Source organism: Juglans regia, chromosome 14, assembly GCF_001411555.2.
Source record: "Juglans regia cultivar Chandler chromosome 14, Walnut 2.0, whole genome shotgun sequence".
Taxonomy (NCBI): Eukaryota; Viridiplantae; Streptophyta; class Magnoliopsida; order Fagales; family Juglandaceae; genus Juglans; species Juglans regia.
In genome coordinates this window covers 10,171,659-10,194,297 of record NC_049914.1, presented here as the reverse complement: position 1 = coordinate 10,194,297, position 22,639 = coordinate 10,171,659, and the positions used below count along the sequence as shown (strand labels likewise).

At 36.0% G+C, this 22,639-nt stretch overlaps 1 protein-coding gene and 1 non-coding gene across 3 annotated transcripts; both read right to left on the bottom strand.

Annotated features, from left to right (window-relative positions):
• Window positions 1-348: 348 nt before the first annotated feature.
• On the bottom strand, window positions 349-9,176 carry LOC108993973 (nudix hydrolase 9). Of its 2 annotated transcripts, XM_018969046.2 has the most exons (10): window positions 8,949-9,176; window positions 8,765-8,839; window positions 8,304-8,360; window positions 4,161-4,243; window positions 2,972-3,030; window positions 2,417-2,565; window positions 2,140-2,283; window positions 1,664-1,822; window positions 943-1,043; window positions 349-804 (listed from the first exon to the last, which is right to left on the bottom strand). In XM_018969046.2, the coding sequence occupies exons 1-9, from the start codon at window positions 9,045-9,047 to the stop codon at window positions 948-950; spliced, it is 921 nt and encodes a 306-aa protein (XP_018824591.1). In that variant the 5' UTR covers window positions 9,048-9,176; the 3' UTR covers window positions 349-804; window positions 943-947. The 2 variants fall into 2 exon arrangements, with proteins under 2 accessions (XP_018824591.1, XP_035540833.1); XM_035684940.1 differs by having other exon boundaries at window positions 349-1,043.
• Window positions 9,177-22,119: 12,943 nt separating this feature from the next.
• Window positions 22,120-22,226, bottom strand: LOC118344607. Its single transcript, XR_004798387.1, has one exon. It is a non-coding gene; the product is annotated as a small nucleolar RNA R71 (small nucleolar RNA).
• Window positions 22,227-22,639: the final 413 nt, after the last annotated feature.

Below are 22,639 nucleotides of genomic sequence, written 5' to 3'. Positions count from 1 at the left end.
TCCTCACGCACCACAATTTTTTTAATTTTTATTTTATTTTATTCTTCTTAAACTTATTGAATTCTTCTACTCATCATCCATATACCAAATATTTGGTAAGAGAAAAAAAAAAGTATGGTATGTGATGTGTGGAGATGTTGAATATAATTTTTCATCTTTATTTTTGTATTAAAAATGGGATACTGAAAAATTTCATCATTGATTTTATCATTTCCAGTCACTCCGACTTACATAACATCTTTTAAGTGGCTTCATAGTCAACCATTTGACGCATGCATCAACCAGTGTGACTAAGAGCAATAAAATCCAGAATGAAAATCAGTATTTCTATAGAAAAAACAAAAAAACTGTCTGATCTCATGGCTTACTTTGTCCATTTCTTGCCTGTATCTAGCTTCAGAATAAAGCAAGATACATGCAAGTACTGATAATTCGTGCCCAACTGGGCAGAATAATCTCTAGATGAATTTTGAGTACAAGTTCCCAACTATACATGGGTTTGGGAACTTGATGGTTGGTAGTCCTGCTATATATAGGTGACTGCCACACATGCAGAGCCACGAGCACATTTTACATCTTCAAATTTGTAGGCTCCCAAGTTCTGGATTTACCAAGCGGGTAGTGCTGAAACCATGTTCTTACCTTAAATTGCAATGCCAAATAGATAAAATCGAACGATAATGCGGTTTCATATGAATTATATCAAAGGACAGAACATATGGTCTATTTTGCTTTTTCTCTCCATCCCTCAGTAGATAAAAGTTTGTGTTTTGGATGATCTGATGCTTTTCTCCATCATTTGATCTGGGATATTTGAGGAAGATGGTTATGCGTATATTACGTTTAAAAACATATCAAAAGGAGATCAAAGCCACGAAAATGTAGCTGACTTAAAGCTACTGGAAAACCACAAACTGACAGCTCTAATCAATAGTCTCGAACCTTTTTCAGGTAATTGTCAGAGCTTCTACCATCAACTTGTAGAGAGCCAGTCCACCTTGATGGCAGCCTGGCATATTTGATGCCATGTTCCCCAAATCAGTCTGATCAAGAAAATTGATGAGTATTAACATCTTAATATAAACCAAAAAAAAAATTCAATCTACAGTGTCATATAAAGCAAGAAATTGTTATTTAAGCTAAATGTAATTTCTTATGCACCCCAGCAGTAAATATAAAAGCAAGTTTCTTTACATATATACAAAAGAAAAAAAAACCATTTTCAATTTTCCAAATCATGTCTACTACCCTGCAACCACCCTCCTTACCACGAACAAAAAAGGGGGAGGGGGCGATACATGTACTCCCAAAACACTATCCATTTTGTAACGTGCACTCAAATTACTAACTTTTTCACATTGATAAAAAAAGTTGCAAGGTATCCTCTGGGCCTCTGGTTAAGATTTCATCGTTAAAATAGACAAAAAATAGGTGACATGATACAATCTTGATAGTCGAGTCATAACCGATGCCCATGGTAACTTTTTTGTAGTTTGATGATGCAACGTGACAAAGTTGGAGGTTGGAGGGACACATTGCAAAAGGGGTGGTTTGGAGTAGTCCTAAATGCCATGCTCCTGTCCCTATATGATTGTTTATGCGCTCGATCTTTAACAAAAATGAACCATAAGTTTCACCTCAAGAAAATGAAGTTTAAACTAACCACTGAAACTGCATAGAGCTGAGTTGACTCATAACCATCTTGTGCACTCAAATACAGTTTTTGAATTTCCTTTGACTCCAGACTGCATTTGATGAAGAAAAATGCAGCTGGCCTTACATTCAACTCCCTGCGGGATATACCAATGAAACGTCGATTGTGCTGCATGAGAATCAAAATATTGATATCAGATAGTTTAAATAACAAGTCAAACAAAAAAAATGAGAAAGAAGCATGTTTCTCTAACCCAATAAACCCCGACATGAGCTATAGCAATTAATATCAACCACTTGCGCAAAGTGGAATTGCTCAATTGGTTTCAACAAAGGTATTACAATCAGATAAATAAACTTAAAAACACAAGCAGTACACACATTTATAAACAAATCGATCAAAGACAGGAATCATACTCATTGATCAAAATATATGAAACAAGCAGGAATAAAAGGTACTTTCACCACAAAGAGACTGGAGCTTACAAGGGATGCCGCTGGTACTCCAATTTCTTCAACTACTTCACGAATAATGCTATCAAACATCTCTTGAGAAACTTTTTGGTTAATAAGCTCAGACTCTGTCAAGTCCTTGGCATACTGATGGGATGTTATTCCAATTTCTTGGGGCTGTCAACCATCAGAAAGTGTACCATTAAGCCCAGATTTTCCGCAAAAGACCAACTTTGCAAGCCATGTGTTGCAGAACTGCCCCCATCTTTCAAAAAGAGGAAGAAGATTTTCACATTACGAAACCTAATACCTCTGGATGACCTCCTGGGAAAACGAAGTGTCCAGGAAATTCCCCAACATTAATACTCCTTCGCAGCACAATTATTTTATTGTCGCATGTCTCCACTATTGCACCGTTACCCAGTGGACTTGAAGTGTGTTGACAACAAATACTGTCATCTACAGGCAAATAAAAGCTAGAAATGCTCAAAAGATTTGGATTGCATCGATAAACATTGAGAAAAGCTGTTTCTAATAAGTGACCCAATTAGATTTAACTGTAACATATCACGAGTCATCATAATCTTATGAACTTAAAGCCTAATGTTAGAAGTTTAAAGAGCTAAAGATATGTGCATTGAGGTTTAATTTCTTACATCATTTCCTTGGTATTCATAATCTCATGCTTTATTTTTATATCTGACACCTCAGAAATGACTTGAATTTTCAGGGAGATGGACACAAGATGCATGGCAACAGATAATTTGTTAATTTGTTAGGCCGTGTGAATTCAGCTATACCATCAAAGACAAAATGGAGACAAAATAAAATCAGAACATAAGTTTTCAACTTTAGGTAGAAATACCTTCTGACGGAAGCAAGAACTTTTCCCACAAAGGATTTAAGTTTGTCCCCATAAAAGTCCTGGTAACAAGAAGATGGCAGAAAATCTTTACTCTGGGAAAAGAGTGCAATTATAGACAGCATGGATCAAGATAAGTGAATCAAGATGTTGCAGAAAAATCACTACTAGGGATATTGCAGAAAACCAATCCTTTACTCGTTTAGAACAAATTCAGAGGCCAGACAATAGAAAGGTAGTTGCACATCCTATTGATATTGACATCTCCAAAACAATATCAATTATTCTCCATTTCGGTGGTTGCAAAACCATAAATCATACATCTTTTTCATAATAAAATAAAAGCCTTTCAAGTATTTATCAGAGAATGGTTGCATCTCCACATTTGAATTAATCAGTTCCCAGGTCATCCAAAGCACCCCTTGAGTTAATACACATGTTTCAAACTACAAAATCCTATTGCCTGCCAACCAATCTCCCTAATTAAGGGTTCCTAAGAGCTGGCATTCCCTGCCGATTGTGTGCCAAATTAAAGCATTTGAAATCAAAATATGCTTTAGAAATGATGGAGCTTCTTTTGTCAAATAGTTAAATAATTCCCTCAATAAGAACCAAGGCAGCACTCAACCACACAGGATGAGTACAAAATAATTTTTTCAGATAGAACATGGATGACAACTAGTGCTTGAATTCTAGTAGTAGAAGGGTCGTGGTTGTCCAAACCTACTTCCACTGGTCATGAACAGAGGGGTGCTCAAGATGGATACTTATTTTGTAACTTAAATATTATGAACCTTCAAACATTATATACACTAAATGGCTAACTTGGCATGACAGTCAGATCTAATATCAATTAGCAAATCATTAAAAGGTAGAAACTACTCAAACAATGACCACCTAAGGCCACCGGCAGTAAGTAATAAAAACTTAAACTTGCTAAAAGGAAAAAAAAAATGTAAATAAGTACAAATTTTATTCCTAAAAAAAAATTTATAAGTAATAAAAATGATTTTGATAAGTAAAAAATGTAAAACATGTATCACTTTTAAATACTGTGACCCTGACGAATATTAAATATGAAGGATATTACATCTAAACTCAGTCCATGGATTTCTATTATTTATCAGGAAAAGTTGGCACATGCACAGCGGCACACATGGCCACCCAGGTACCCACAGAAAGAGAGAGAAACCTGTAATCTGTCAAACCTAGGCGGAGGCAGACGCGAGAAACTTGGTTAGGTCCATCTCCATGAAGCAAGACGTTTCCTCCATACTGTACAAAACAACGAATACAGTATACTAGTTAAGATAAATCTATGGATACAAAACATGGGGTTAACTTTAAAGCAATCCGACTCTATAATATTTCTGAGAAAAAGAATCCTATATTATTTCAGATGTCCAACATGTGGTTGTGGCACATCCACTTGCATCAAATGCTTCAACTGAAGCTACGGTTAAATGGAGGAAACTTTTCATTGTTAGCATTTTCAGAGGTTATGCAGCTTTATGAACGGATCTCGGTCAGTTGGTGAATAAATCAAAATCTGCTGGATTTTTCTTCTCAAAACTTTCTGCAGTAAGGAAGTCCATTGCGATGTATAATACTGGTTTTAAGGAGCCATCCTTGCACATATTTAGGTATACCCGGGCATATTAGAAGATTGGAACTTCTATGTTAGAGCTTCTAGTGCTGAAGATTAAGAAACAAATGGATGGCTGGAAGTCTGGACTGTTATCCTATGGAGAGAAGCGGATTTTGATTAAGCATGTTTTGTCAAGCATGCCAATACATTCATTATCTATTCTTAACACCCCTAAGACAGTTTTGCAAGAGGTTCTGGGATTATTTACTGAGTTTTTCTGGGGAGAGGCTAATATTTTTTTTTTTCTTTGATGTCGGGGAACCTCTCCAAGGCAGGGCCCTTTAGACCCACCCTTGCAGAGTGTACCCCAGTCCCGTGCACTGCACCCACGAAAGTTTTCCTACACGGAACTGGTTAAATCGCTGACTTTTCACTAGGAGATGTGGCCCCAAAGGATTGTTTGCACTTATGAGGTGTTGAATCTTGGACCTTGAAGAGAGTAATACCCCAAAACCAAGGCCTTCACCACTTGGGGAGAGGCGAATATGAAGGCTAAGAAAAAATGGATGGCATGGGCTAAGGGTTGTAAACCATTGGTGGTGGGTTTGGGTATACATGGCTTGGGACTAGTTCAATGAGCTCTGCATATGGAACTAGCTCGGAGATTTTTCTATGGTAATTCACTATGGTCTGATTATTCTACAACCAAGCACTTAAAGTGCTTCGCCTTTTCAACTACAAACCTCTCGATTTGACGAGGTGTAGCACACAAATGGAGAACACACTGGAAAAGAAGGAGACTACAAGCATTAAAGTGAAATTATTGCTTGTTGAGGCTCTTTCTAAAGTTACAAAGGTTAAGATGCCGAAGTGTAGGGAGATGTTGCTGTTGCAAAGGTTAGGTATTCTTGTTCTAATGGGAAAGATACCTAAGCTACAGGTTTTGCCTTAGGTATTCTGGCTTTACTAAATGCCAATGGCAATCCTGGGCCTTGTGGGGGAGGTGGGCAATTAGAGATGCGTGTGGATCCTACAATGCAACATTTTCCACTCATTATGGTGTGGGTACTAATACCTTAGCGGAATTGAGAGCTGTCAGATGGTTCAATTATTTTTGAGATTGCATCTTATGGCAGTATAACTTGAATGGGATTCTCAAGTTCTTGTTATTGGCTGGAGAGGAAAGGGAGGATTCTTGGGTTTTGATTGAGCTTTGGGAGGATTTATTAAGAGATATATATTTTTTTTAATAAGTAATAATATTATATATATATATATATATCAAAGAGTAACCAAGTACACTAGACGTATACAAGAAAACACCTAACCCATACAAGAGAGCCCATAATGACCCGAAAAACCCATGAAACCTATCCAAAAATACACCAAAAACCCGAATTGGAATGTAATACACCTCCCCAACCCCAGTCCATTGTTTCCGTAAAACTAATCCTCTACCCGAAAATCCCACTACGAGAACGTTTTCACAATGCCCTCCCTTAGTTTTCCCTCGACTTGAGCTACCTCCCTTAGCATCGTAGTTGATTGCCCATGAAAGATGCTTTAACTCCTTGCTTTCTTAAAATTTGATTTGATTTCAAGCGCGTGGCTTGCTTCAATCGTAGTGAGTAGTGCTTTAAATTGGTCTTCATATTCTCCATGTTCTCCATATGAAAGCCCCAAGATTTGCTGAAACCCATTAACTTTATTTAGAACCCAATCTGATGGTGAACCTACTATATCGTTTATTGGAGGAAGAGAAACCAAGGGAACGACATTATCCCCAGCCACAGTACCCAACTGCACTCCCGACTCTAAACCTTCCCCCACATGAGGCACCAACGACAAACCGATAATTTCCTTCCCGCCATATGTTTGCTCGACAACTATATGGTTGTTGTCCATTGTTTCTGTCACCATTACAGGTTCCTCCCCTCCATCAACATTGCTTGTATTTGCTCCACCCCCTGAAGATCCTTGCCGTGCCAGTTTGTCTGACCCTACTGCTCCCTTAGGAAAAGAATAGGTAGGGGAAGCACTATCTTCTGTTACCCCATTTGCATCTTCTAAAAGAGGCTCGACTGTTTCTTCCAAAGTACTCGAGACTCTGGAGGGACCCCTGTCTTCAACCATAAATGAACCCTGGACAGAAGTACCAACCCCATCTGCAATTGGTGACTGAGGCCCTACAGCTCCCTCAGGAGGCATAGTGACACTTGCATGGACAAAGATGCCAGCGTCCAACGACCCTATTTGTGACGGTGTTGAAACGCCCTTTGCCGGCACACTTGTGGCCTTGAAGTCCGAAGGATCTACCCCCCGCCCTCCCTCATCCATTCTCGACCCACCACCAAAACCCACAACTAGGTCTAGCCCCTTATCCACTTTAATCATCAAATCTCTCACATACTCCAAAACTCCCTTCAATTGAGCTTTGACATCCCACAAGACCCCATCCACCTCTCTCAATGTCACCTGACGGCCTTTGTCTCCTACAAGTGCCTTTCCCTTTTCTTTTGCCGCTGAGCTGATCCCAGTCGGACTACCCGCCAGTGACCTCAACACCGTAGCGTACGAAGTGCCTTTGATTAAGGAAGGCCTTCCCATTGTTTTTCCATCAACAAACTCCCCACTTCGAGTAGTGGCTTTGGACTCAATAACACTTCGAAGGGATTGCAGAAAACCTTTCCATCCAATGCCATTTGAGCCCTCCGGAATCACCAACAAACTTGTCCTCCTTCCATTCCGGAATTCTGAGAGTTGCAGAAAACTGCCCCTTGCGTTAACATGATGTTGAATGATAAAAACTCCATTACCCATCCTTAGCTCTCTGAAGAAAACTTCATGACAGTTAAGTTCTAAATAATCCTCAATCCCTTTAGCCACCCACGAAGCTGTCATCTCCCCTAGACACATGAGCTTAGCTATCCTTTTGCTACGTTCAGAAATACGAAAACTATTTCCTCCCTCTTTCGTAAAAACGAAAGTTTTTTATTCCACTTTCAACCACCTCTCGCCATGGGGCCATTTTATTAAGAGATATTATCAATGATTCTCTGTCATGGGGCCATTTTATTAGGAAGTCAATCAGGTGGTGGACTATTTTGCTAAAGCAGGTGCACAGGGGTCAATAGGAATTTCTGGATGGGCCGAACCTTCCAAAGGGAGTGAGAGGGCAATTGGTAGTCGAAAAATCAGCTCTTCTTCCCTTGAGATGTAAATAAGATTTTGTATCTTGTATAAAATAGTGGACTGACTGTATATGCCTTACATGAGTTTTTGTCATGGGATGTACTGTGGTGTTGATCTCACCCTGGAAGGTACTGATGAACGGAATGTTATGTGAGCTTTTTTATTTAAAAAAAACTATGGAATTAATTTGGTTCAGAAAATAAAGAACTACATGCAAGATTCCGCAGGATCATAGAAAAAGCGTATGCTATTTTATAGTCACTGGCCTATTGCGTCAAGAGGAAGAAGAAGAAGAAGAAGAAAATGTTAAAATCTTGTATCCAGAAACAAAATGGCTATGATCTCTAAATGATTCAACTGTCATAAACATAAGTTTTAGGAAGTAGGAATGCTACCATCTAAGCCCTTGGTTAACAACGGTCCCATACTCATCTTAGTCATTTGCATCATGCAGAGAAATAAACCAATTTAATCATTATTTTATTATGATGAAGTTGTTAGTTTACAAAGTAAACGACAATACATGGCATGAAGTGCTCAAGGAGGCACACATACCCGGAACTTTGTGCCGTTGAACAATGACTTGTTTATCTGAACCCTTTGATCCCATATCTAAGCAAAGATAAAGGAAGAAATAAATAACAGTGAAAAAGTGAACTATATAGATAAGAAAATTATTTGATTTCCATGGAAACACAGAACGTCTATTAAGTTCTCGATAAGATAACACGCATTACATAACCATCAACACAGAAAAAACACATATCGGTCTCTTATAATGCAACTAATTCAAGCTGATTGTAAATTTGTAATAGAAAACAAATAGCTCCATTAAGGTACTAACAGACTCAAATGGGCACATGTAAAATCCAATGTAAAATACAGTAACTGATTCGATTTCCAGAAAGTCAGCTAATTTCGCTGAATCGACAACTTTATGCAATTACGAAATAGAAAAAATACGGAGTTTTTACATCAGAATAAATCAGTAAATGAATTCGAAAATTCAGGATCACCTCAGCAATGGAATTTTCTAAGTAGGTGTCCGGGTGGCGAATCCGATCATACGCTTCATCAAAAACCACAGATACCTTATCCACATTGTAAAGAAAAAAAATAAAGTAATTAAAGAATAAATATGCATACAGATTACAGATGTAAGGAATAAATTAAGAAATAAAAGATGAGAGTTTTGAGAACCTGTGATGGTGAAAGACCAGCGGGGCAGGAGAGGAGAAGCTTGAAAGGAGGAGAAGGCTCACTGGCCTTGGAACTAGCAGAAACTGCTGCCTTCTCCATGGGAATCTTACGCGCAAGCAAAATGTCTGACCAGTTCTCAGAGACGCCACTGAATACCTTTCAGTGTCTTCTCAGATTCACGGAAGATGCCGAAGGGTCAGAATGTTGAAAACGACGGTGAATTGGGAGCGTTTCACTAAACTATTATCTTACTTTCATCTTATTATATAAAATGTATCATATTTATCACCGTAAAAAATCATCTAATATATTACGTAGTTGTCATATTCATCCCACTAGCAACACTCTTCTTCTATTGTGTATTGTTGCCGTATCAGAGTAATGTTATATAACATACTCTAATCTTATTATAATCATATTAAATAATATATAACACATTTATCATTATTAGATAATAAAAAAACATGCAATAAATAATCATACTAAATAATAAATAACACATTTATCACCATTAGATGATAAAAAATACACTAAATGATTATTTAATGGTGATAAATGTGACATATCATACTTAATGGCATAAAAATAGAATAATAGTATAGTGTATAGAATTTTCTTGCGTAACAAAGTTATTGTTTTTTTTTAATCAAGATACATTGTTATTGTTGTGTAAACGTGGCACATTTCTTAAAATCTTATCTTTATTTGAGTTATGCTACATACAGTTACTTTTACATATTTTATTAATGTAATTTGCCAAAACAATTATTTTATATTGAAAAAAGTGATGCATGCAATCATATTAACGGAATGTACAAGAAGTACACAAAAATGACTGTAAATATAATTTTTGATTGAATATATAACTTAATGGATGGCCACAACCCTATCAAATTTTAAAATGGACGGTAAAGTTAATATATCTATTCTATTATAATAAATGGTTATCTAACTGTGAATAGTAATTTTTTTTTTGTTTTTCCATTAATTTTTTTTGTTTTTCCTTTAAGTTCGTTAAGTTTTGTTTTACCAAAATGCTTTTAAAACTCTTGAACATTTGACGTGTAGTTCTATTATAGAATTTAATGAAGGATCATGTTTTACCAAAAGGTCTTTAAGACGCTTGATCATTTGACGTGTAGCTTCCTTGTAAAATTTAATCAAGGATCATATTTTACCAAAAGACCCTTAATAGTCCCGCGGCACACATGAATTACGTCTTTTTTTCATATCCTTTTTATTTTGGCAGTGTACTCATTTTCTTTTCTTTTTTTTTTGTTTCAATTTTTTTAAATAAAAAATTAATAATATTTTATTATTATATAAAGAGTAAATAGATAATCTAATATGGATATAGACCAATGCTCATACTTTACTGAAGTTTAGATTTTTTTTAATCATAATTTTTTGTATTTTCTTAATCTTGTATTTTCTTTTCTCAGACAAATAAGTTATTGACTTTTTTATTTATTTTTATTTTATTTAAATCATTATGTCAGATGTACTCGAGACTAACAAACCCATTCTTTTATATAATATGTAATTCACATTGTTTAAAATTTCTTTATAGATAATATTAAGATTTCTTTTCAAAAACCTATGTTACTTAGGAAGAAAAGACTATCTATTTTCTCTAGTTAAAAGGCAATTGTTTCATTTCTAAGAAAAATAAGAAAAAGAAAAAACAATGTTTCATAGAGTACGACGTTATTTTGTATTATCTAAAAATATCTTTCAATGATAATGATCTAAAGTATATTTGCAGAACATATTGCTTTAAAAATAGGATCAAAACATATCAAACATATCTTACATGAATCATGATTGTTTATGACTTGGATTGGATATGTTTTTTTTTTTTTTTTTTTTTCCACTAAGTAGCTTAGATTTATACACAAATCTTATACAGAGATCGAAATTTACATGCTGATGTAGTATTATGTAATATGTTATCTTCGTTATATACTAAAAAGAATTTTATAATTTAATAGATCACATTAATTTTTTTTTTTTTTAAGAAAAACACGGACTGATTTAGTATTTATTCTAAACCAAAATAAAAATAATGTAATAAAAAGGTTAGGCAAAAGACATGATTGATTATTTTGTTCCCTTTTTCCTTGCCGCCACAGGAAAATTGGTGGCACATTAGGTAAGATTCTATATACAGTCCGGCCGACGTTGTCGTGTTATATGGAATTTAGGTTCTGTAATCTTCATCAATGAACATACTGAAAAAAGGGTCTCGGAAAAATATGTATAATAATCTACGTCCTAAAGTTTACCTTCAAATAAAATTAACGATCACTAGTCTTATATATTCCAAAAGAGAGACTGCACCGGAGATTCAGGAAACAGTTACTAACATCCTTTCGATTGTACACGACAGTTTAACTTAGTTATTGGTGTCTATTACAATATTTTGAATACCATACCGGAAGTCGTATCGGTCAAGGCACTAGAACGAAATATTTTGATATTGGTATCACTTCGTGTACCATTTGAGGATAGTCGATATATGAATAAATTATATATATAAATATATATAAATTATATTCCAAAATAATAATTTATATATGAATAAATTATATATAAATATATATATATAAATTATAAATAGCATAATCTGAATTGGGGGTCAAAAAATAAGCTTGTAATTTAAAAAAATGAAAAATAAAAATTAGAAGGAAGAAATATAGGCCGGTACAGTCCGAAATTGAGGCCGGTACCCGTACAGAAAATTTCGACCGTACCGACCGGTACGGTACGAAATTTAAAACAGTGGTCTGTTATGAGCCCAAGAAAGGGGGAGTTGTAAGGGCTAAATAGGATAAGGGATTTACTTTATTTTTAAGGAGTATTGTTGTCTTTCCATTTATATAATAGCAGTTGGGTCTTGTAGAATGGGTCTATGGGCTGGCTGCGAGTAAGAAGGAGCATGCGGTTAATGACCCAACAGAAGTAGAATTGTTAACCATGCTGAGAGGAGGCATCGATGAACTTATTCTTGAAAGTGACTCACTACTGATGGTTATATAACTGCAAGAGGAAGAAGAGTCTTGGTCTCTACTGTTGAATATTATAAAGGAAACCAAACTTCTCATGGCTAGATTCCGCTGCTGCACAAATCAACATGTTGGACGTATAGGAAATGAAGCATCTCATAGTTTAGCTAGATATGCTTGGCATGTAGATGACATCACAATTTGGTGGGAATCCTGCCTAGAGGTCATTCAACAAATTGTATGGGTGGAAAAATCTTTGTAATAGCTTGACTACCTTCAATTAAGCTTATTTAAGTTATAAAAAAAAAAAAAAAGGTCTATGGGCTATAGAGAACATGGGTTATGGGTCTGCACTAGTCCGTGCGTGTAGGAGAGGTTAGTAGCAATTTCTTTTCATTGTAATTTTTCTATTTAAATTGTTTGCAAGATGAAACAAAGTTCATGTTTTTAGCCCCAAATTATTTTGTGTGAATTCTGGAGGTCGGTTAGCTCCTGGAACTGCTAGTGTTTATTCTAATTGAATTAAGGGGGCCATACCAAATTGGTCTCAGAGCTGCATTCCTGTGACATGGCGGAGGGCATGCGTATCGCGCAACTTGCAGAGACAATATCTACTTTACACGGGGAGACTGCCTCCTTGAAGGAGGAGCAGGATAGACAAGGAGCACTAATAAGGGAGTTTTAAAGCAACTTAATAATTTAGCATCAAACAATGATAGCTTGGTACAAATAACTGCTAAATTAAGCTTGGGGGAAGGAACTTCAAACAATATGAGGATGAACTCTAATCCTCTATTTGATGGGCAAGGTGGAATCCAGGCAAGGACACTCTGATTTTTCCCTCGCTTTGATGGTGGAGATCCCAGTGAATGAATTTTGAAGGCACAACAATTATTCGCGTACTGTCAAACTCCAGAAGATCACAAGCTTCAGATCCTTCCTTCCACATGGAGTGAAAGGCATTGTCATGGTACTATTGGTTGATAGAGTCCAGTCCGGTGGCTAGCTGGGAGGACTTTTTGGTGGCTCTTCGCATCAGATTTGGCTCAGCATGTGAGGATCCAGTGGGTGCGTTCACCAAGTTGCGACAAATAGGAAGTGTGGAAGAGTACCAGACTGCTTTTGCGATCCTGTCAAACAAAATTACTGGGGTAAGTGAAGAATTTCGTAATAGTACTTTTCTAAGTGGATTAAGAGATGAGTTGAGAATTATAGCTACCATATTCAAACCAAACACTCTCTCGGCTGCTTTTGATCTGGCCCGATTGCAAGAAAAAGAAGTAGGGAGAAGGTAGTTCAATTACCGAAACACAAACACCCAATACAATTCATATCCAGCCCATGTCAAGCCCCCCCACACTCAGATTACCTGGACCTAACCCTATACCAAGACTACCAACCCCTCCAACAAATCCAAAACCTAACCCAAATCCCCCAAGAAGAAACCCTAACCCCATAAAGCGTATTAGTCCCAATCAAATACAAGAAATGAGAGATAAAGAGTTATGCTATTATTGTGATGATAAATACCAACCAAGGCAGGTGTAATAGGCCTCAAATATATTTGTTAGAGGGTATGGAATTAGAAATGGATGCAAATGAGGATTGGGAAGGAGAGTAGGCGTCGAACCAGCCTGATATGGTGGTAGCCCCAATATTACAACAAGCTGAGTTGCTTGGCATTTCCTTGCATGCCATAATAGGAGCTCCCTCACCAAAAACTATGAGGTTAGTCGGGAAGTTGCATCAACATACAGTTATTGTTCTTATTGATATTGATAGTACACATAGTTTCATAGATGTGAATACACTAAGGAGGGCAAAGCTACCAGTGGAGGGTAGTCCAAGTTGCTAATGGAGAGACCCTTCACTGTCAAGGTTGCTATAAGGCAGTTTCTCTAAAATTATAACATTATGATTTTGTAGCCAAAATATATTTACTAACCCATCCCAAGGTTGGGGTTTTTGATGTTGTATTGAGAGTTGATTGGTTAAGAAGTTTGGGGACTATTTAGTGGAATTTTGCAAATCTAAGTATGATATTTTCTGTTAGTGGGAGACACTTACTGTTACAAGGCCTGAAGCTACCCGAGAACACACTTGAGGAAGAATAGAAGATGAGCAAGGCTACTCTTGTGGAAGGTAAAGGGATCTAGCTACAACTAATGGAGGTAGTTAACTTCAAGGGAGGGGCACCAATGGAGCCTGCCATGCAAGTTGTGTTGGACGCTTTTCAAACAGTGTTTTCTGAACCTAGTGAACTCCCACCTCGCAAGAGTCATGATCACCAAATCCAGCTCCTAGGTAGCCAAACCCACTTGTGTAAGGCCATATCGATATCGATACTACCAGAGTGAGGAGATTGAGAAGCTGGTCAAAGAACTGTTAAGGGCAGAGATCATTCAACCTAGTCAAAGCCCATATTCTTCACCAGTCCTCTTGGTGGGGAAGGAGGATGGGAATTGGCATATGTGCATCGGGTATCGGGTTTTAAACAAAGATACTATCAAAGATAAGTTCCCTATCCCTAATATAGATGAATTGTTAGATGAGTTACATAGTGCTGAATTATTTTCCAAACTTAATTTACGATCAGGCTGCCATCAAATCAGGAGAAACTTGAAGATGTACCCAAAACTGCATTTCGTACACATGAGAGCATTCTCATTGGCTTGGCCAAATGAGAAAATTATCTAAAATTTAGATAACTTGTATAAAAAAACTCTACATTGGATTGGCCATCTTTAAAATAATTTACATTTTTGCTACAGTCATTGACCAAATATAGAGAACCATAATTGGTTCTCCAAATATTAAAATACTAATTTCTCACTCCAAGCAAACAAATTAAATTAATTAGAATATAATTAACATTTAACATTTAGAATATAATTATTATTAACATTTGATAATACTTTTTTAATATTAATTTAATTAGAATATAATTATTATTAATATTTAATAATACTTTTTTAATATTAATTTAATTAAAATATAATTATTATTAATATTTAATAAAACTTTTTTGATATTAATTTAATTAAAATATAATTATTATTAACATTTAATAATACTTTTTTTTAATATTAATTTAATTAGAATATAATTATTATTAACATTTAATAAAACTTTTTTTAATATTAATTTAATTAGAATATAATTATTATTAACATTTAATAATACTTTTTTTAATATTAATTTAACTAGAATATAATTATTATTAACATTTAATAAAACTTTTTTTAATATTAATTTAATTAGAATATAATTATTATTAACATTTAATAAAACTTTTTTTAATATTAATTTAATTAGAATATAATTATTATTAACATTTAATAATACTTTTTTTAATATTAATTTAACTAGAATATAATTATTATTAACATTTAATTGGTAGAACTATAAAATGTGATAAAAATAAATTTAATTAATTAATTATTAAAATAATAATATTTTAGTATTATATAGAATGTGAATGGCTAATCCAATGTGGAGATTGAATTTAAATGGAATAGGCAAATGTAAAAAATTGTGATATTGGCTAAATTTTGAATATGCATTTGCCCAAGCCAATGAGAATGCTCTGAGGGGCATTATAAGTTTTTGGTGATGCCCTTTGGGCTCACTAATGCACCAGCAAATTTTCAAGGGTTGATGAATGAGATATTCAGGCCTTATTTTAGAAATTTTGTGTTGGTATTTTTTGATGACATACTTGTGTATAGAAAATCAATGGGGGATCATCTGGGGCATTTAAAGGCAGTTCTGGAAGTATTGAGGCACCACCAGTTATATGCTAGAGCCTCTAAATGTGTCTTTGGATGTCGAGAGGTGGAGTACTTGGGCCATATCATTTGTAAGGAAGGAGTAATGGCAGATCCCCTGAAGATTTTAGCTATGATTGAGTGGCTTGTACCTAAGAATCCTAAAGCTTTAAGGGGATTTTTAGGTTTAACAGGGCATTACAGGAAGTTTGTGAAGAGGTATAGAGCATTGTAGCCCCTTTGACTGCATGCCTAAAAACGAATTCGTTTAATTGGACTGAGGAAGCCAGTCAAGCCTTTGTGGCCCTCAAGGTTGCTATGGTGACACCCCTTGTCCTCGGGTTACCAGATTTTTCTAAGGTGTTTGTGGTGGAGCGTGATGCCTTAGGGAATGGGCTAGGACTTGTTCTAATGCAAGAGGGGAGGCCTTTGGCCTACTTGAGCCAGACATTAAAGGGAAAAAAAATCTGTTCTTATCAACCTATGAGAAAGAATTGCTGGTATTGGTGTTGGCCATTCGAAAGTAGAGGGATTATTTATTGGAGCACAGTTTTAAGGTAAGGACATATTAGCAGGCATTGAAGCACCTACTGGAGCAGAGCGTGGGTACTCCTTTTCAGTAGAAGTGGATTGCAAAGTTGTTAGGGTTTGATTTTACAGTGGAGTATCATAATGAAAGGGAAAACAAAGCAGCTAATGTACTCTTTAGACTACCCACTGAGAATGAAGAACCAGACCAGAAGGAAAGCCTGGCTATACTTCTTGAGATGGAAGCCAAAGCAGTAAGCGTAGTTAAAGTTACTTGGTTAGAAGGGCAGAAAGTATACAACCAAGACCTCAGTTGCAGCAGTTTGTTAACCACTGCCATTTGGGTGGCCTCGACCCTTACAAGTATCACATTCATGATGGGTTACTATTTTATAAAGGAAGGCTGCATTTGGGAACCCTGAACCCTATCAAGAGCTAGTGTTGCAGTAGTTTCAAAACAGTCGCTTGGACGGGCATACAGGGACTCAGAAAACATATTCAAGAATTAAGAAGGAATTCTTCTGGCATGGAATGTGAAGAGATATTAGAAAATTCATAAAAGAGTGTGAAGTGTACCAAAGAAATAAAACATAAAATCTCAAGCCAGTAGGGCTCTTACAACCCCTACTAGTAATCATGGGTTGCCATCAATATGGACTTCATAGAGGGGTAGCCTTTTTCCAAAGGTTACAATGTAATCATGGTAGTAGTCGACAGATTCAACAAGTATAGTCATTTTTTTACCTTTGGCTCATCCATATACAGCTGTAGTGGTATTAAGCTATTACTGAGCTCAGCATACCATCCCAGACGAATGGCAAAATAAAAGTGATGAACAATTGGTTAGAGGGATACCTTCGATGCTTTTCCAGTGACAGACCAAAAGCTAGATGGCTAGCATTAGCAGAGTGGTCTTACAATACCTCAGAGCATACGTCTACGTCTACGAAGTTTAGCCCCTTCGACGTTGTGTATGGTCAAGCTCCACCACACCTCCTTCCATATGAGCTGGGGTCCACAATGGTGTAAGCTATTGAGGAGGAGATGAAGAGTTGGGACTTCATCCTCACTTTGGTGTGCGAAAACCTACAGGAAGCTCAAGCAAGGATGAAATACTACGTCAATAAGAAGAGAATAGAGAGAGTTCAATGTAAGGGACTAGGTCTATCTACGGTTACGACCATATCGGCAAATGAATGTCATAGTGAGGAGGATCTTGAAGGTTTCCCCAAGATATTTTGGACCTTTCCAGATCACACAAAGGATCGAGAAGGTCACGTACAAGCTAGATCTGCCCAAGGATTCCAAGATCTACCCAGTATTTCACATCTCCTACCTCAAGAAGAAGCTAAGAGCCAAGATAAACCCTAACCCTAAGCTACCATCGATTATGGAGGATGGAACCTTGGCGCCCAAACCAGAAAAGGTGTTAGAAAGAAGATTAAAGAGGAAGGGGAGCAGAGCATTTAGTCTAGTGGAAGGGATCGACAGAAGAAGAAGCATCGTGGGCGAACTTAGAGGAGCTGTGGCGGAAGTATCTAAACCTCGAGGGCAAGATCTTTTGAGGGGGAGGCCGTGTGATGAGCCTAAGAAAGGGGGAGTTGTAAGGATTATGTAGGATAAGGGATTTACTTTATTGTTAAGGAGTATTGTGTCTTTTCATTTATATGATAGCAGTTGGATTTGGTAGAATGGGTCTTTGGGCTGTAGAGAATGTGGGTTATGTATGGGTCTGCACTAGTCCATGCACGTAGGGGAGGTTAGTAGCATTTTCTTTTCATTGTAATTTGTCTATTAAATTGTTTGCCAGATGAAATGAAGTTCATGCTTGTAGCCCCAAATTATTTCATGTGAATTCTGGAGGTCTACTGGCTCCTTGAATTATCGGTGTGTATTCTAATTGAATTAAGGGGGCCATACTAGTGTCTTTCTTCTCATTGCTAAGGTGAGTAGAAAGTTAGATTCTTTCACAATCTAGTGGAAGCAATTGTTTGTCCAGTGCAATTTTCTATTGACAATTATTTGTCCTTCAAGTCCTTTCTATGGTCTTCTTTGTGGCTGTCTTAGTTTTTATGGCTGATGATATTGCTCATCTGTGGGACAAATTAAGTCTCACAAAATCTGAAAAGCATGATCTTGTGGTTGGTGGTGACGAAATTCAGGAAACTCTTAAACGTGGGAAATGTTGTCTGATTGGGAAGATTATGGCCAAGAAGTGCATCAATCGTGAAACCTTTAAGAATACTATGCTCAAAGTTTGGAAACTTGATTCTTCAATTACTTTTGTTAAAGTGGAGGAAAATAATTTTATCTTTGAATTTGCTTCTATATGTGACTTACAACGTGTCTGGGATGGCCAACCATAGTTGTTTGATCAATATCTCATTTATTTGAAATGGTTTGATGGTCTAACTCCATCCAATGATGTCTCTTTCTCTCACACATTTATTTGGATTCAATTGCATAATTTACCTTATGGTTGTATGAATTTTGAGACTAGTTCCAAACTTGGTGCTTGTATTGGTAAGGTATTCCATGTCCTGGTTGATGACCAATATAAGGGGTGGGGAAAGTTTTTGCAAATTCTTGTTGAAATTGAACTTAATAAACATTTGATCAAGGGGAAAATGTTGTATTTGGGTGGAAAGCATGCCTGTCTCTTTCAAGTATGAAAGGTTACCTAGATTCTATTTCTCTTGTTGCATGATTACACATTCTAGATTAAGTTGTCCACATAAGAATGCTACTGTTATATCTGGATCATCCACTTTTCAATGATATGGCTCTTGGCTTAGGGCTCTTGGCCTTGTTTAACGTGTTAGTATTGGCAGATTTGTGGAATTGGCAACTGCTGGCTTGCTAATCAATCATTGGATGAGAAAAACAAGGCTCCCACATGGCCTTTTGCTATCTAGACACAAGATGATCTGATAAGTAACTTCTCTTAGTTTGTAACTTATCCTTTGATAACTACCTCAACTGTCCCTTGTGTCAATCAACTTCTAATTACAGAAGATTCTACCAATGAGATCTTACCTACCTCTAACCTGCAAAATAACCCCTAGAATTCTCTATTGGTATCTGATTGTTGTCATGCTAAGTTAGAATCTAGCTATCCTCTTATTCCTCACGCTAAGCTGCATGTGCAAGATATTATCCCAACAGATTCTTTACTTAAATGGAAAAGAAGAATAAGGTGCCAAGCAAGGCCTTCTGCTACTACATCTACTAAATCTATATAAGCAAGAGAAAGAAATCTTTTGGCATTTCTTTAGATTGTGAGGTGATGTGGGAATTTATTTCAAACATTTTCCTAGTCCTAATTGTTTTGATTCAAAGTGTTTTGTATTTTTTTTAGCTCATTTTTCTAGAATTTTAGGTGTCTTTTACATTAATTTAATTCTTAAAAATTCTTGGTATTTTTTTCAGGTGTTTAATTATTGAATTAGGTTAAAATTGAGATGATGTGAAGAGGCAAAAATTGGGCTAGGCCTAGAGAGCAAATCCTAGTTGGTCTGATCTAGTCAAACTAAAACATTGTTCGGTCTTTGGTTTCTAATTGGAGATACAGACCTCGGTTTTAGGTGTTGTTTGGATTTATAGAAAGCTAAGATATAGGCCTAAAACTTTTATGAAGAGTACAAAATCCAGTTCTATGGTTTTGAAGTTCAAAACTTAGCACAAACGGAGAAGTCCAAATCTGTCAAGAAGTTTACTTCAGCCCAAACCCTGTTTCGGTTTTCAGCTTGTATCTGTAGTTCTAGAAGTCATAATAAAGCAAACTCAAGTGTGTTTGAAATCTGAGAATGAGATCTAAAACTTTCATCAAGGGCTGAACTCCAAACTATGTCGTTTTGTTGCTCTAAATCTAGCTGAAAATAGGTCAGCCAAGAATTCCAAATTTTCAGTAGCAGATATGAGAGAAATCTTTTGTTTTAAATTTTGAAAAGAGAATTGTTTTTGAATGAATTGGATGGCTTGCAGATATGGAATGAGGGTTCTAAAAAGAAAATTTTCTAAATGGTTTGAGAGTAATTTGGATCAAGAAAAAAAAAGGAAAAGAAAGAAAAATGAAATCATAGAAGAAATCCAAATCCGAAATGCGCTAGGAGACAACCTGGATATACTTTACTGTTTTGACTATAACTTTCTACTCACACATCCGATTGATGTGATTCCTAATGGGTTGGAAAACTATCTTAAAGGGATACAACTCTAGCTCTAAGAAGGATTTCAAAATTCAGGCTCCTGAAGCATGTATGCGGCTGTCAAGATAAGTCCTAAAAGTTAGGTGATTTGTTTTAGGGGGAATCATGAAAACATTAAGATTTCTTTTCTACCCTACATAAGCATATCATTGACATGAAATTGAGAGAAGAGGATTGAAGGAAGAGCCATAATTCTGAAAGGAAGGACGAAACTCATGTTTTCTGTAATCACATAGTTCTTTTTCTCTTTCTCAAATTTTTAGTTGTTGAATTCGAATTTATGTTTGAGAAATAATTGGATTATTTTATTAGTTATGATTTGCTTGTTTTCTTATTCTAGAGCTATGATTTAGTCATTGAATTTTGAATATGATTTGAGTATGGTTGTATTGAAAACCCTTTATTAATTGTAATTGGATGATTTCGATTTTCATTCTTGCAATTTACTGGCCATGAATTGCATGCTTAAGATGTTGAATGAAGTAACGAAAGTTGAAATTCAATATTAGTTCATGAATTCATCAAACCTTGGCAGTGCAGTTTAGAAATAAATATGCACCTTTGTGACCTACATTCAAGAATTCCACATAGCATAATGAATTTATATTAATTTCTATGATCATGATAGTAGACATAGAGTTAAAATAGTTATAGGTGTTATACCTTAAAAGAGGATATCACATAAAAAATAGAATTTGGTCATTGTAATTAGCAAAACATTAATGCAAGCAATCAGGTTTAAACTCATTGGAAGAATTCAATTGATGAAATCCATGCCCTAGGAACCTTTCATATTTGATTTTTCAGGTTAAGAATTTGCAGTCAGTCACATCAATTTGGGATCGTCTAAATAATATAAGAAATTTTATAAATTGGTATTTGAATCTCCTCTTTGTGAAAACGATACTCTTTTTGCCATATTTTATTTTTCACGACCCATGCACTTGGGGTAGAGTCTAGGGACCATCAAGTTTTGGTGCCGTTGCCGGGGAGGATTGTTTTCAATATTAATACAAATAATTTTCTTTATTAATTTAGACTGTATTATTTGATTTCTTTGTTCATTTAGACTGGCCCCACCCTCTCGAGGCCTAATTCCATTGTTTTCTAGAATTTTTAGGTTGTTTTGTGTTTCTGTTTGTTAATTTACGTTTTCTATATTTGGTGTATGCCACGTAATTGTGAGCTAATTGAGCTTTTTGATCCATAAATTTTGAGAACCCTATGTGCACTAAGGAGAAAACAAAGATTGGAGTTAGAGCAAGAACATGTAGTAGTCATGACATATAACCAGAATCAGAGAGTATTGCGTAACTATGCGGTGCCGAATGTCAATGGTGCTCAACCCAATATTGTGAGACCTACAGTCAATGCTAATAACTTTGAGATTAAGCTTGGTCTCATTCAGATGGTGCAACAGGAGCAGTTTGGTGGAGGACCTACTAAGGATCTACATGCACAACTTGCTAATTTCTTGGAAATTTGTGATACAATTAAAATGAAAGGAGTTAGTGATGATGCTATTCGGCTTCAAATTTTTCCATTTTCTATAAAGGATAAAGCTAAGGCTTGGTTGAATTCCAAAGCGCCTAACTCTTTCACCATTTGGAATGCCTTGTCACAAGCTTTTCTGAGTAAGTATTTTCCCCCAGGTAAGACTGCTAAACTTAGAAATGATATTAGCAGTCTTGCTCAGTTTGATGGTGAATCTTTGTATGAAGCATGGGAAAGGTTTAAAGAATTGCAGAGGAAGTGTCCACATCGTAGTCTTCCTGATTGACTGATTGTACAGACTTTCTATAATGGTTTAACATATTCAGTCAGGATTACCATAGACGCAGCTACAAGAGGTAATATAATGAGTAAGTCAACAGAAGAGGCATATGAATTGTTTGAAGAAATGACCTCTAACAATTATTAGTAGTCTAATGAAAGAGGTATGTCTAAGAAAGTTCCAGGTATGTATGATGTAGATGGCATAAACATGTTGAATGCCAAGGTTGATTATCTGGTAAAAATGTTTGATAAGCTGGATAATGTGAATTCTATTTCTAGTCATGTATTGAGCTGTTATTGTTGTGGAGGAGCTCACATGAGTGCTGATTGTATGAAGGTAGAGCAAGCCCAATTTGTGTCTAATTTTAACAGGAAGCAGCAGCAGAACAACCCTTATTCTAACACAT

What these genes read in the sequence shown, in the direction of transcription:
- LOC108993973 (XM_035684940.1), bottom strand. Translation starts at nt 9,047, where the DNA reads ATGGAGAAGGCAGCAGTTTCTGCTAGTTCCAAGGCCAGTGAGCCTTCT. An exon ending in CTAGGTTTGACAGATTACAG is followed by an intron (nt 3,031 to 4,160) that starts GTTTCTCTCTCT and finishes TCTTGTTACCAG; the next exon opens with GACTTTTATGGGGACAAACT. An exon ending in AGCTCTATGCAGTTTCAGTG is followed by an intron (nt 1,044 to 1,663) that starts GTTAGTTTAAAC and finishes TTTCTTGATCAG; the next exon opens with ACTGATTTGGGGAACATGGC.